This window comes from Erythrolamprus reginae, chromosome 6 (assembly GCF_031021105.1).
Source record: "Erythrolamprus reginae isolate rEryReg1 chromosome 6, rEryReg1.hap1, whole genome shotgun sequence".
NCBI classification, from domain to species: domain Eukaryota; kingdom Metazoa; phylum Chordata; class Lepidosauria; order Squamata; family Dipsadidae; genus Erythrolamprus; species Erythrolamprus reginae.
The window spans coordinates 35768882-35785377 of record NC_091955.1 but is presented as its reverse complement, the minus strand read 5'-3'; the positions used below and the strand labels follow the sequence as shown (position 1 = coordinate 35785377).

Here is a 16496-nt window from a genome sequence, read left to right as displayed (position 1 = left end):
AATAAAAATAAAGCAAACAAACCAATGAATAGGAAAGATGCAAATTAGCTATAACAATGCGCTCTCATATGCAAAACTGCCCGCGTCCTGGTTTGAATCCTATATAACCCTTATCCCTAAGGACACTGAAAATAGACACCATTTGGAGAATTACAGACCGATTGCATTACTTAATACTGACTATAAAATATTTGTATCAATAATTGCGGACAGACTAAAAATATATATTAAATAAAATTATCCACCCTGACCAAAACGGATTCCTTCCGGGAAGAAACATTTCCTCGAATACAAGAACTATACTAAATGCCTTGGAGTACTATGACAAAAACTATGACAAATCAGCTGCATTAGTATTTATGGATCTCAAAAAAGCTTTTGACAGTCTCCAATGGCACTATCTTATAAATCAAATCAAATTCATGAATTTCGGCTCCAAATTTTTCAATCTAATCAAAGCTATTTATTCTACCCAATAGGTCAAAATTCTCTTTAACAATGATATCACCAATACAATTACTATCACCAAAGGTGTACGTCAAGGATGCCCTCTGTCCCCACTTATTTTTATTCTGGCCATCGAGACCTTTCTCAAAACTATAAGAAACAACTCACTAATTCACGGTATTATGATTAAAAAAGAACATTACAAATTGCAGGCCTTTGCGGATGACATTGTATTCATCCTGCAAGATCCAATTCGAACAGCACCCATTTTACTTGACGAAATTTACAAATTTGGTGAAATATCTGGCCTGCAAATCAATAAAAATAAAACTCAAATTTTGACAAAAAATATGATACCAAAAGAAATACTTACCTTGGAAGAATTAATTAAAATAAAGACCACAAAAAAAATTAAATACTTAGGAATTTGGATGACTTCGAATTATGCTACGATTAAAAAAGACAACTACGAACGATTAACTAAAGAAATACAACAAGATCTTAACAGATGGTCAAAATTAAACCTATCTATTATGGGGAAAATAGCTGCCATAAAAACAAACATTCTTCCAAGGTTTCTTTATTTATTTCAAGTTGCTCCAATAAATTTGAATAAAACTTTTTCAACACTCTTCACAAACAAGTAAAGAAGTTTATTTGGACCAAGAAGAAGGCAAGAATAAAATTGAAAAACCTTCAAGACCTTAGATCCAGGGGTGGACTTGGACTTCCAGATTTTTATATGTATTATCAAGCTACCATTTTAACCATGATTAAAAATTGGATTACGCTTCAAAACACAAGACTCTTAACTCTGGAAGGATTCGATCTTCTTGCTGGGTGGCACACTTTCTTGACAGCAGACTACCACAAAATACCAAAATACTTTAAAAATCATTACTTACGCAAAACACTAATAACAATATGGTTTACTATTAAAAAAAATTATTACACCTCAATACCAAAATGGATATCCCCCAATGAAATACTAACCTTTCCCAATCTTTTCTCGCACTCTAAAATTCTGAGGTACCAACAACTACTCGACGAATCAGATGCTCTTATCTCCAAACAACAACTGAACAATCAAGGAATTAATATAGACTGGTTAACATATTTACAAATTAAATTAAAATATGAGCAACACAAAAAGCAATTTGGATTTCAAAATAATAACGTAATAGACACGATTCTTTTCGGCCCTTCTACAAAAATGATCTCAAAATTGTACAACTACTTACTAATCCAAGAAAATCCCGAAGAGCAAGTGAAATGTTGTATGATAGCTTGGGCTCAGAATTTTGGATATACGATTAACCTAACTGAGTGGGAGAAAACATGGACATCAAATTATAAAATGACAACGGCAATGTCTTACAAGGAGAACCAAATTAAAATGTTTTATCGTTGGCATCTGCCCCCAGCAAGAATATCCAAAATGTTTCCCAACTTCTCACCGACCTGCTGGAAGTGCAAGACCAAATCTGGAACTTATTATCACACATGGTGGACATGCCCAATTGCACAAAAGTACTGGACAACAATACAATCCCTAATCGACCAAGTCATGTCAATCAAATTACCACTCAAACCCGAGCTCTATCTTTTAGGGATATTCAGACAAAATCTTACCAAGACACAAAAATATCTGATATTACAAATTATAACTGCAGCCAGAATATCATATGCCTCTCTCTGGAAATCTGATCAAATACCCTCTTTCTTTACAATAATTACGAAAATTAACGAATGTGCTGAAATGTCTAAAATAGCAATGGAAGCACAAAACAAAAAAGACTCAGAATATTACGAAGCATGGGAAAGTTGGCATAAATGGGTTTCTCAGAAAAAATACAAAAAACTTTTATTGTAAAATTCATACGTTACCACACCCAAAACTACCTTCAACACTTAAATTAATATTAAAATAAATTAGAAAAGAAGCACCAAAAACTAATCAAATTTGCAACAAGAAAAAATATCAAATCTCTTTTTATCTGTTTTCTAACTAACTTAACACACATTATAAACATACTGACTACTTTCAGAATAATTAATCTTTATACACACCCATTATATCACCTATATACTCCCCACTCTACAATTAAACAAAAGTCGTCCATAAAAACGTCTGCATTAAATGCAGATTCTTCTATCTCTCTCCCTTCCTTTTTTTTTCTTTTTTTTTTTCTTTTCTCTTTTTCTTTTTTTTTCTTTTCTCCTCTTCTTCACAGTTAGAACTTTAATGCCAATATATGTATACTAAGAAATACTACATTTGAGTTATTTCCATATATAAATATTATTACATTTCTTCTAAGACACTTGTGTATTATAACTCACTTGTATTGCAATTCTATTATAAATGTTTTGTTCTTGAATTCTCCCTCCCCCCCACCCTATCCTACCCCCAACTTTTCGTTCTGTCCCCCCTTCCCACAATCCCCTTCCCTGTTTTTAATTATGCTTGTAAATAAATAAAGTATTTTTCAAAAAAAAAAAAAAAAAGACAATACCTTTGTTCAGATCAGAGGTGGGTTCTAATTTACTTCGCTGCTGGTTCACTTTCTCCTGGTGCCTCATGGCTGCACCTCATGGGCATGCTTCATGGCTGTGCACGACACACGCGCAGTGCCAAAAAACTTTTTAAAATCCCCCCTCCCCCAAAAAGCCAAAAACAAGACAGTGACACATGTGCCCTGTCAGAAATTTGGCTTCTGCACATGCTCAGAAGAAAAAAAACATATTTTTTTTAAAAAATCCTCCCTCCCAAAAATAAAATAAAAAATCCAAAAAAAAGATGGCAACATCCACAGACTAACACTGATCAAACTGGTTCCGTGACATCATCGTGATATCACCAGTGGGTTGCTACTTGTTGAAGTGAACCGGTCCAAAACAGAAGGAACCCACCTCTGGTTCAGATCTAATACATTTGCTTCTTTCTTTTAGTTTTACACATAGGTAGCATATCTATTTTTTCTTTCTTTCATTCCATTCATATACTTCTACATTTTACATGTCATGGTTGCCAAACCGTGATATGTGACAATTAATATTGACTTCCACCTTCCATAACAAAGTTTTCATATAATAATTACAATAACAAGTATAGAAAGTATATTATTAAAGTATGTTATTAAAGAAAGAACATGATTGATTACCAGCCTTAATAATACTCATTCAATATGCCTCATTCCCACGTAAATACACAATACTAATCAGTCTTTGCACATTTTGGCCATTATGCCTTAAGAATCACTAAAGCCCAGTTTTGGTAGGAGAGAGGCTGCCTGAGCCAGGGGAAGGATTCAAAGGAGGAATTAGTTTAGAGTCTTTAAATAGGCACAAGAGGGTGAAGTCTAACCTTCTTTGAATGCTTTTGAACTTTATCTAGTTTCACCTAGGTGCAAAACATCAGTCTGAAGAGACTCCTGTATATCGGCTTCAGCAATAAAATGGTTAATTAAACTCTTCACACGTGAGACTAGCTATTTACACCTGACCATTTAATACCAAACTACTGACACTATTGCATGTAAGCTAGTATTTATAAGTCAAAAGGTGCCTTGCCCACATCCCATGAACTAGGTGACATGCAGAGTACTGACCATTTCTGGATACTGAATGAACATTTTTGCATAAAACATTTTCTAAATATACATACCAAAGGTCAAACATTTATGCAAATTTAAAACTTGAGCCATATAATTAATCTTACCTAAATTTTGCCACATGCTGAAGATTTCACATCCCATTGTCACCCGCATATCACCATATCTGTTACATTAAAAAAAATTAGCTTAGATAACAATCACATTTTATCATGAAGCTTACCTTTTGTATGTTTGCAGCAAGTAAGCAATTTGTTATTATACAGGGGGGGGGGGGGAACCAACAGAATGTTTTCACAAAATACTTATTAAAAGAGGAAATAAAAAGCAGCTAGAAAACCACAACACATCACAGAAAGAACACTTCTGAACTATTGAAACACTTTGCCTGCATCCAATAATGGAAAAGCATTTGTAGAGGACAACTACCGGTATTATTACAGATGGTTTTGATGTTGCTCATGTTCTTACTGCTGAAGAATCAAAGTTGTATCAGTTATAAACAACTTTTCTCTATAACTGTACGAATCATTGGTGCAAACAAAGCAAAGATTTAATTACATAGGCATATTATCATTTCTAACAAGTTGCCAGATGCCTATTGTGATGCTGTCATTCCTGTGGGAAAGAGGCCTGGATACATTTATTAGCTTATTGCCCTCTTCCTGTCTCCTATACATCCTGTATTTCCTTACTTTATAGCCTTTACCTTGGCACTTATGTGCCTTCTGCTTGATTTAAGTTTGGGGAATGTAATAAGGGGAGGGGAGGGCATATGTTTTGCCTCAGTTCTGAACCCTCGGAGGAAGAGGGGCGGGGTCCATAGTTCCCTCTAAGCTGAGCAGTGAGCAATCACTCACTTAAAAATCATCATCAACTCAGAGTTTTCCAAACCTGCCCAGAAGCCGAGAGGGAAAGAGTGACAGGGAAGGAGAGAGAGAGGAAGAGAGGAAGAGAGAGAAACAGATAGAAAAAAGAGAGGAAGGAAAAGAGAAAGAAAAAGAATGGGAGTAAGGAAGAGAGAAAGAAAATCAAAATCTAGTTTGAAACTAGCTCAACTATTTAAGTGGCATTTTGATATTGATAGAGTTGCCCTATTATGAGCTCACTGTTATAGACACGCAGTACAGTATTTTATTTTGAAATTCTCTGAGGCAAACCAGGGTGGGTTTTTTATTTGTTTGTTTGTTTGTTTATTATTTCTGTGCCGCCCAGTCCCAAAGGGACTGCTGCTCAGACACTATACTTTTCCGTCCACCCCAAAAAAAAAATTAGAGGGAACACTGGCGGGGTCTGATGGCTGTGGCAGCAGGAGCTTTTTCTCTCCCTTGCAATGGCTCTGAATCCCCACTGCCCGCGGGTTCTGGCCCTTTTGGACCAGACCGGATCCTTCCTGAAGGGAAGTTGACACATGGGACGCTTCCAGGGGTCTGGTAGGGGCTGACATGCCCCACCAGATGAACCGGCCCAGTCTCACACCGGTTGGGATGTGAAGCCGTCCAAGCAGCCATGCCTGAGCCGACACAGCAATGGAGACAACGCAACGCCGGGGTGGAAAGATGATTGATAACATCTGGAATGAGCTGGAGGTGTTACTTACAGAGAAAGGAGGGATATAAAGCTGTGCTGCTGAGTTAAAGCTGCTGAAAGAGATTTTGGATTTTTTTTTCAGCACAATTTGATTTCAATGGAGCTAAAACAGCCCAAAATGGAGACAGGAAGCAGCTGTCCTTGCAATGAGGCAAAATGTGTTGGCTTTTGAAAGTAACAATTACCCAAGATTGGATTTTCAAGAATCTTAACCATTTTTAATTTTTTATTTTTAATTGGGGCCCTTTAAATTTTCGCTGTGGAGGCTATTCTGTTTTTTTAAAAAAAAATACATTTACATGTAACAAAGGAAGAGGAAGTTTATATAATTCTGGAAGATCTGAATAAATATGTTATTTAGCGCCATCTTGTGGTCAGAGGAAATATAACAGCCAATCTGTATTGCTTGGGAGTATATATTATCTGCTTGGCCTTCACATCTATTTCTCTATGAAAAAGATGGAATGAAGCTATGGCCTGGAAGGAAGAAAATATTCAAGATGGAACTGATTGAGCTGTTTGAAAACATATTGGATAATGCAATTTGAAAAGAGGCTTGAGACTTTTTAAGAACATTGACATTGAAACCTCAGATGACAGCAGAAGATAGCAGGACTTCACCGAAGAGGAAGGATGGAGGGTTTCCCCCCCCCCATAAAGCTATAAATTATAAAAGGAAATGACTATGATATTAAATGAATTGAAATTATTTTATTAGAGTTTATTACTGAAAAGAAAATTAGAGATTAAAAAAAATAGAGATAAAAAAGTGAAAATAGAATGATGGAATAAGGAGAGGAAATTGAAATGGTTATGAATAAGAAAATGGAAAAAGGTTATGATTATGATTATTATGGATTATTATAGATGAGAAAATCAAAAATGGTTATGATTATGGTTATGATTATTTTGGATGATTACTGCTTTTGATAGTCTTATTGATTATTTGAATATAAATTGATGATTTATTCAGTATTTGAATTATAAATTTATTATATGATTTATACAGATTTATACTGATAAATAACAGGAGGAAAGGAAAAAGGATTATTAAAGGAGGATTAATACGGGATAATAATTGGTATTGATTATGTTGGGTATGACAGTAAAAAATGGATGGAGTAAGGAAAAACTGAATCAATTAGATTAGGGACACTGAGTTCGATAGTGGAAGGTACATAGAATAGGGAAAATAAATAGATTAAGGAAATGTATAGATTAGGGAAGATTATCACTGTAACTGGCAGTGAAAGCAATTAGAATAGGAAAGACTATTGCACTGGTATGACAGTGATACATAGATTAAGGAACCCTGGGTTTGGCAGTGGAATTTATAGATTAGGGAAGATTATTACACTAAGAACGACAGTGGAAGATATATAGATTAGGGGGAAATGCTATGGAATTCTATGGAAGATACTTTTCTTGATAATATGATATATAATGATTATGATTTGTTAAAGTAGAAATAATATATTGGTATAATGGAAGAAATGAAAGGAATGAAGTGAATGGGAAATACTTTAAAAAAATCTTTAAAATACTACTCTTCCTTCTATGCATACTGATATTGTTATAATTAGATTAAGATTGAATATGAATGGTTATCTTTTCTTTCCTTCTTGGGATATAAAGAGAAGTAAACTTGGAAATTTCTTTTTTTAAGGGCAACTTCGATAAAATGAGGGTCTTAAAAAAAAGTACAAATGAGCTTAAGAATATAAGAAATGGATTGTAGCACGACAGCATAGTTTTGGTAGATAAACAGCAAATAGCCACAAGAAATTGAGATAGCTAATAGCACTTTGAATTCAGATCAGGGCGAAGAAGAATATTTGAAATCCGGACGATAAGATTTGAAATGGAGGTAGCACAGGATGAATGATATGTAACAGAATAAAATTGGATAAATAATTAGGACATTTGGATTAAGAATTTGACATATTGTATTGTATTTTAATTTGAGGTATGTGAATTTGAATCTCTGTAAGGTGTGGAAAAACAATAAAAAAATTTATAACCCCACCCACAAAAGTTCTGAACCCTCTTACAAGAAGCACCTGGGAATCACTTCTTATTTCTTTCTTTTTAAATAATAATAATAATAAATGGTATTTCTTTGTTAGGTTAAACATTCAAAGGAAAAAAATTCCTAACAATGCTTTTAATATATACTTTTTATCCCCTTCTTTGCTAAATTAATTAAAAATAACTACACATGAGACATATTTCATCCACAGACAGCAATGTTATAAAATCTATTCCCTTATACTCCCTTTTTCTATCTATAATAAAACATACACATCTTAACTCAATATCTAATTTAACTTTTTCATCTCTGTGTTAACTCCTTATCCATTGCTTCCACTAATCCTTATTTTGTCATCCAGGTCTTTAGTAAATTAAAATTAAATCATCATGTATTCCTTCAGAAGGAATTAAGAAAATTATTTCTCAATTATTTTTACTTTCCAACCATTCATAAAACTTTCCCCAGATCTTAGAGTAATCTTTAAGTTTTAAGGTAAATCTATTCGTTTCAGTACAATCTAAAATCTTACCTCTTTCATCTGGAATTTTATTCAGCTTCCAATTTTGTGCATATGCTATTCTAGCTGCTGTTACAATATGTTCAATCAAATATATTTATTTTTTATTAAAATTTTCTGGTAGAATACCTAATAAGAATATTTCTGGTTTAAATTCAATAGTCCTCTTCAGAATCTTCTGTATGCAATGCTGAATCTCTTTCCAAATTTGGCTTCTGTGCATGTCCACCAAATATGATAAAAAGAGCCTGGTAACTTATTACATTTCCAACATTTCATTGATCTATTCTTAAACATTTTTGCTAATCTCTCAGGTGTCATATACCATCTATAAAACATCTTATATATAAAAATAAATGCCACAGAAACTGATTTTCTCTATTTTTAAAAAACCCAACAATTATACTTACTTTTCTAATACTTTTTTCTTCCTAGAAGATGTGAACATTTCTAACTGTAGACATAACTGATTTATAAATATGACAGCAAGGTAAAAATAAGAATCCCAAATCTGCAAATAGACAATAATTTAATAATTGCATTTCTTTTAAATATATTATTAGTGTACCTCAGGGGTGTCAAACTCAAGGCTCACGGGCTGTATCCAGCCCACAAAGTGGTGGATTCTGACCTGTGGGGACATCCTAGAAAATGCAAAGGATCAGCCTGCATGGCATCAGTCCACCCCATCCTAACAAATGCACATGCCCATACTTCACTCTTCCAGCAACAGGCGAAGCTTGTCTGCCACGTACCATCCGGCATTAGTCTTTGCACCCAGACCCTGGCAATTGTTCGTAAGTAGAGGCGTTTTTACATTGTACATGTGTTTTAAAGAAGCATTATCCTTGTTACATCTCCAATGGATTGCTGGATTTGATAATCCTTTCCTATATAAATGTAACTCAGTCCACTAAATTATAAATATTATTTTTGTTGTGTGAATCCTAATGTGGGAGCCATTGATATTCTTGCAATAGAAGTTGAAATACCTAGAAACAGTGTTTTTAAAACTTGAAAGAAAAGGCTAGAGAACCTCCTCCTGGTATAAATGCTCACAACTGAATCCCTATTTCAATTGTGGTATCTAAGATGTGTGGATAGGATATCACTGATTATTTGACAGCATTACCCATAAATATGTAAAAACCAGAAGCTATCACTAAGGCACTTGGCTTGTGCAGAGTTGGCCGGAATCTGCCTTAATGCTTTGTTTTTGTTATCAAACTTAAAGGGATGCCAATAATTGCAAAGTTTCAAATAATTATTGTATCATTTCCGAAGCTAACAGGTTTCAATGATGCACTAATCTCTTGTACCCAGATAGGCCAGGAGCAGGTTTCCTATAATTTAGATTTATAATTTTATTTTTACAGATAAAAGCATGAGGGAAGGCTGCCTCAACAAACAAGCATCATTACCATTCCTTTTGAGAAGAGCCAGCCTCCCTCATGCAGGACCAGAGAGCACTGCTCCATTGCTGCTGCCTCTTGCTCTCCAGAGATTTGCCAAGGCAGAAATTAGATTCAGAGGAAACTGCTTCCTCCAAACTTTCTCCTCCATGTTTCCACATAGAGCAGCAGCGTCCTCTGCCTCCTCCTTTGCTGGGAGGGTGCACCAGAGAGGGAAATGCCAACGATGCCTTGCATTTCCTTTGGTGTACTGTGCGTGCACACACACATATACATATACTATTTTCAGGTTTCAAGACTGTATCCACATTTGAGCTTACAAACTGCCAATCATACCTGGGCTAGGGGAGAAAGCTCTCTCCTTCCTACATGGATAAAAGTCCCCAAATTTGGAATGTGTGTATGTGCATGTATGCATTCTCTTGGCTGCCAGCAGTTTGGAGAGATTAGGAACTTGTGGGGCACCAAATTGTCCCCACATCAAGCTAGCTGGCATGTTTTGTTCCGTCCCGAGTCAGCCATGCCCAGCTGAGTGGCATTAAACTGGCCATGGCCACCTACTCGGCCCCCCTCCTAAGGTCAACCATAGCCCTCCAATTAAATTGAGTTTGACACCCCTGGTGTAGCTATATAACACAGATATTTATCTTAAATGCCTGCGTTCATTTATAAGTTAAAAGATGGAATCGAGATTCATCAAGTGATGTCAGGCGCAACCACCAGTCCCCCACATACTGCGTTTTTTCTATTTTTTTATGTTTTGCCTATAATTCTGAAATTTCCCCAATCTGACTGCCAACTCCTTTGAACAGTTGACTCTAGATAAGGCTCCAAGAACTAAAAGGGGGGGGGGTCTCAATCCAAGCCCTTTTGCAGTTGTTCAGTGACTCCAAGCTAACTTGATCTCTCCTCCTTGCCAGGATGGGTGCTTCCTAACAAATGAATACATTAAGAACTGCATGATCAAAGGGATAGCAGTTCTTAACTTACTCACTTGATGAATCAAATTTAACCAACTTATAGATAAGTCAAATTCAATATTTGAACAGAACAACTGAAATGCAGTAAAGCAATAATGAAAGTATCAATGAAATTTATATCAATATCATTTTGATTTTTTTTCTAATAAATGTTACTGTGTTTGAAAACCTCTTGAATTACAATTTGCTAATTTTTCCTCTTTGTTTCTTTCATTTATTACATTTGTAAATGTTACTTTATTTATAAGTCTTGGTCTGCTTTAAAAATGGCTGGTGAATATTTTTTTTGTTAGAATTTTATACCACCATTATTATTTTTTATCAATAACTCAAGGCAGTGAGTATGCTAATACTCCTTCCTCTCCTATTTCCTGCAGAAAACATCCCTGTTTGGTGTGTTGGTTTTAGTCGAACGTCACCCAACCAGTTTTCATATCTAAAGCATGACTAGTATTCCTAATGTCCTTGTTTCCAGGACAGCACCTTTACCACTATAAAAAAACTGGTTCTCTTCTTATCAAAATTAAATTATATTATTATAAAGATGTGATGCATTGCATTGCACATGACCATATTATAAAGACTATATCTTATTATAAAAACACAGTTTAAGACCAATAATATTCCCAGTTTAAAGGAAGTAGATGCTGTGAAAATGAATATTTATTAAAATCAATTGGGAGCTCCTCAGAATTTGACTTAAACTTTTATTATATAAATGTTTTAAAGTAAATAAATAATTTTTCCACGACCAAAATTTTCCAGATGTTTATCTCCTATTATATCTTGTGTCTGGAGAATTGCTTTAAAGTATAAGTCCAAATCAAAATTTATAAATAACAATAACAATAACAATAAGATTTGTATGCTGCACCCGGGGCGGCTCACAACAACATAAACAGTGTACAAATCCAATTTTTAAAAAATACAATTTAAAACCCTTATAATAAAACAATCACACAATCCAATCCATACACCAACCTTGACAATTGAGGTGTGTGTTAATTTCCCCATGCGTGGTGGCAAAGATGAGTTTTTAATAACTTACGAAAGGCGAGGAGGGTCGGGGCAGTCCTAATCTCTGGGGGGAGTTGGTTCCAGAGGGCCGGGGCTGCCACAGAGATGGCTCTTCCCCTGGGTCTCGCCAGATGACATTGTTTAGTCGACAGGACCCGGAGAAGGCCAACTCTGTGGGACCTAATTGGCTGCTGGGATTCGTGCGGCAGAAGGCGGTCTTGAAGATATTCTGGTCCGATGCCATGTAGGGCTTTATAGGTCATAAAGAACCCTTTGAATTGTGACCGGAAATTGATCGGCAGCTAGTGCAGGCTGCGGAGTGTTGATGAGACATGGGCATATCTGGGGAGGTCCACGATTGCTCTCGCGGCCACATTCTGCACAATCTGAAGTTTCCGAACACTCCTCAAAGGTAGCCCCATGTAGAGAGCGTTGCAGTAGTCAAACCTCGTGGTGATGAACGGCATGAGTGATTGTGAGCAGTGACTCCCGGTCCAAATAGGGCCACAACTGGTGCACCAGGAGAACCTGGGCAAACACCCTCCTCGCCACAGCTGAAAGATGGTGCTCTAATGTTAGCTGTGGATTTAGGAGGACGCCCAGGTTGCGGACCCTCATCACCACTCAAATATGAAATATTAAATGCAAAGCCCATTTTACCATAATTAAATGTTACATACATCGAGATATTTTCTCATTGGTGGTAGAGAATATCTGCCATTGATGACACATACACTGGGGTAAGATGATTAAAATGAAGAAACAATTTTAAAAAGCATTTGAAAGAAAGAGCTTCATAATTGGCTGTAAGCCCCTTAGAGTTTAGTTTAAGATAGGAAGCTAGACAAATGCTTTAAATAAAAACATGCATAAAATAATGCAAACCAACTGCTAGCTTACCTTATAATCAAAATTTTCATTTAAGAAATTTTTGCGAAGGGCATCAGAAAGATATAACACTGTTGTAATAATAACACTATTAGAAAAACAAAAGATGGATTATATATTTAATTGTTCACATAACAATATACATTTTGTTGTGTATCTTTGTTCTTATTTTTTAATTAATACAAGAAACTATTTACAGAGAAAATGATACACAAATATAAATCTTTAAAATTATCTGAAATAGGAGTCTATAAGTTTTATAATACAGACTTTGAACCTCACTCTGTGAAGACTACAAAACACGGTATTCTCACTATATTTCTTAAACTCACAAAATGTATATTATAGGGAATGGAACAGAATTAGTTAATACATTAGTGTATTGCTAGGTTTGTTTGTTCCAACTGTTTTTTTCTTTTTGATATGAAATTTAAAGACTTATGCACTCTCTAATGCAGAACATCCCTTTTGTTCTGTAACATCTCCCTTCCTCCTAGAGGAATAAAATATTTTAGGAAATATTAAAAAGGCAGAATATCATATAGAATATCCCTGGCTGGAAAATGGAGAAATACCATATTTTTCAGAGTATAATACGCACCTTTTTACTCCCTAAAAGAGGCTAAAAATTTAAGTGCATCTAATACTCTGTAGCCTTTTCCCCCCAGCCCCAACTAGGTGCTAACGATATTCCTATCTCTTACCTTGCAGGCTCTTTTATTGTTTCTCTCAGCAAAAAATATTTTCCAAGCCCTAAGTCTTTGCAGGGGTTTTTTCATTGCTCTACTTGCTCTGAATAAGTTTCTTTCTAGCCCTAACCAGGTGCTAACAATGTTCCCAGCTCTTAGCGGCTTGCAAGCTTTCATTGTTACTCTCTGTCAGGGCTGGTGGTAGGCCGGTACTACTGGTACTGGCATCAGGGGCTCAACCAAATTGAAAAATGGGGGGGGACTGTTTTGGCCTGCCACCGTGTGCCGGCCCCCTGGCACCCGCAGCAGTCATTGTGCCCAGCACCGTTCCCTGTAAGCTGCACACGCCTGCGCCAGCGCACCCCAAAACACCCCCCGTGCACCCTTTTCCAAGGGCACGCATGAAGCCGCGGCTGCCCCGACCCACCCTGCGTCTCTAGTCCCCTCGCGCCCCTGGCTACTTGCCGCTTCCCCCCGTCCGCCGCCCAATCCACCTCTCTTTCTCCTCCACTGCAAGTTTTTTTCATTGCTTTACTTACTCAGAATGTTTCTTTCCAGCCCTAACCAGGTGCTAATGATGTGTCCAGCTCTTAGCAGCTTGCAAGCTCTTTCATTGTTTCTCTCTCCGAATAAGTTTTTTTTTTAAGCCCTAACCAGGGGATAAAATAATGTGCCGAATCTGACCAGACTAAGGATGCTAGGCAGATGAATATCTGGTAAGCAGATTTCCCCCCCTATTTTCCTCCCCCAAAACTAAGGTGCATCTTACACTCTGGTGTGTCTTATACTCAGAAAAATATGGTATGTTTTTAGGCAAGGAAAAAGACTCACCCTTAGTAGCCCCCACCTTTTGTCAATGTGCCATTAAGGAATGGCCCAGCTCACTCATTCCCCCCCACTTTGCTAATAGCCTGGACCAGTCTATTCTACATAATAAAAATCTACCCCTTCAGGTAGACCCATCTAGCAAACAGAAACTCAGCAATGTCACCTGGGATGATTACATCAGATAGACAGACAATAAAATAATTATATTCAAATAAGATCATAAGGCTAAAAAAGCTATGAAGTTCCTTGGCTTGCATTATAAGGAAATGAAATTCGTTGGCATTTTATAAGCAGAAAGTAATAAGCACACAATCTCAATACAGATAGACCCATATTATAATTATATTTGTATTTAAGAAATCTTACTTGTTAGCAACTAAACGCATCACTGTCCAATCTTTTGGAAACATTTCTGACTGTATTAATATTCGAAAAACAGTAAATATCTGTAACAAGAAATCCTAAGAGAAACAAAAAGCCTAATAATTTATTATGATAAGAAAAATATATTTTAGCAAATTCATTTAGCAAATACATTAGAAAAAATTCAAATCAATAAAAAATTATATTCTAAAGAGAAAAAAGACAATTCTTTTTGCCACTCCAAAAAAATTTCAAATAATATCATAGCAATTTATCTCCTTATAATGAGATGCAGAATGGAGAAAAAGAAACAAACTTTGATTTAAAGATCTATTTTAAAATATTTAAATTAATGATAACAAATAGATTGGTCTCAAGCACTACTACCATTGTGGATTATTTCACAAATCAAATTATGTAAGTATAAATGGTTTTAAAAGTCAATGAGGATAATTTCTATTGGATTTCCTTGCTTACTATGATTCTCATCAAATTACACCACTGTGAAATTCTGCATGTGATGTCATCTGACTAATCATAACCTCTACTTAAGCCATTGCTGGGTTGCTTACGGTTCAGACTGGTTCTTAGAACCGGTAGTGGTGATGGTGGGAGGCTTGCATGTGTGCGCAAACAGATAGCAAACTAATTCAGAACCCACTACTGACTTAAGCAGTTTGCACTTTAAGTAGCATGCTCATTCAAAATGCAGAATGCACAGTATCTGTTTTTCCCTAAGTACAGTACTGAAAATTGTTTCAGAATTGAAGAACTTTCTTGGATTAAAAGTGAAATGTCTTCAAGCAAAAAAAAGGAAGTCTAGTTCCCTTGTCAATACATACGAATGTTTAACATTAAGATAAGACATTCAAAGAAAAATTCTCTTTCTTTCTATAGGCTACATGATCACTATTTTTCCTACAACATTTGTCCATTTTTTAAAATGTGGATTTTTTAAAATATTGGTAAAAAGAAATTGATGAATGTAAAAAACGATATTGGATACTGAATCCCATGAAAGTTTGGTAATCAATCATCTAGCTAAAATAAAGAATGCTTTAAATGTTTTTTGAAAAAGAAAATAAATTGTACCACAGTACTGAGTGCTATTTACTTTTTCTTCAGATTGTCTATTTTTGTTTATATTACATTTGTCTGAATTTATTTACGCTTCTCCTGAATTTAAGATATCATTTTCACAAGATAAAGAAATTTCTATATAGACAAAAATGCCATACAAAGCCTAGAGTTCACAAATCAAGTTGAAATCAGTCCTGAAGACTTTCTTTTCTCTAAATATGTATAGATAGTCCTTGACTTGTGATCATAATGGGACCAAAAATTTCTGTTGCTAGGCAAAGACACTGTCTACTTGCTTGTGGCCTCAATCGTGGCCAAACTCTAGCTTCCAGTCACCCTGTCAGAAGGCAGGGGTGGTGGAGAGTGGGGCATGCTGAGAGTTTGTCCTGTTGCAACCGCAGGCAAAGTGTGACAGAGAGGATGGAGCCAGCAATAGCTGTGCTCCCACTCCTGTTGGCCCCCGCACTCACTGTCTCTTTAACAAAAATTAGACCTCCCTGAAAATAAGCCCCTTATTTTCAAGCCCAAAAGAAAATAAGACCGGGGCTTATTTCTGGGAAAACAAAACAAAAAAAGAGTGGGACAGAGAGGATGGGTAGCTGTGCTCCCACTCCCATTGGCCCCTGCAATCACTGCCTCTTTAACAAAAATTAGATCTCCCTGAATATAAGCTAATAAGCTCCCATAAATAAAATTGTGTCAAGAGAACACACAAATTATCAAATAAATAAATAAATCTTGGGGAGAAAACTTACTGTCAGCATGTCTCTTGTCTTGAATCTGTCAAGGAGCTGCTGGTAATGTCTGTCAGTCATTTGTCGCAATAATGACAAAAGACATGAAACAAACTCTCCCTAAAAGAAATAAAAAAGAAAAGCTTTACAGTCTGAAGGACTGAAAAAAGAATTTTTTTCTATTGATTACTATACATATATTTAATGAAAAAGTAGATTACTCCTTTTGAAAGGTTCTGCTTAATCCAAAATACTTTTCCTATTTTAGTGTTCTTAGACTACACTTCTAAACTGACATATTTATC

At 35.7% G+C, this 16496-nt stretch overlaps 1 protein-coding gene across 1 annotated transcript in view; it reads right to left on the bottom strand.

Moving 5' to 3' along the window:
* DOCK4 (dedicator of cytokinesis 4) overlaps positions 1 to 16496 on the bottom strand; it is an 826344-nt gene that overhangs the window by 395245 nt on the left and 414603 nt on the right. The window contains exons 27-31 of the mRNA XM_070755516.1: positions 16213 to 16311; positions 14381 to 14475; positions 12510 to 12585; positions 8611 to 8711; positions 4169 to 4227 (exon numbers count right to left, since the gene is read on the bottom strand). Of these exons, the coding sequence (XP_070611617.1) occupies positions 4169 to 4227; positions 8611 to 8711; positions 12510 to 12585; positions 14381 to 14475; positions 16213 to 16311 (430 nt within the window). The remainder of the gene's footprint in view (positions 1 to 4168; positions 4228 to 8610; positions 8712 to 12509; positions 12586 to 14380; positions 14476 to 16212; positions 16312 to 16496) is intronic.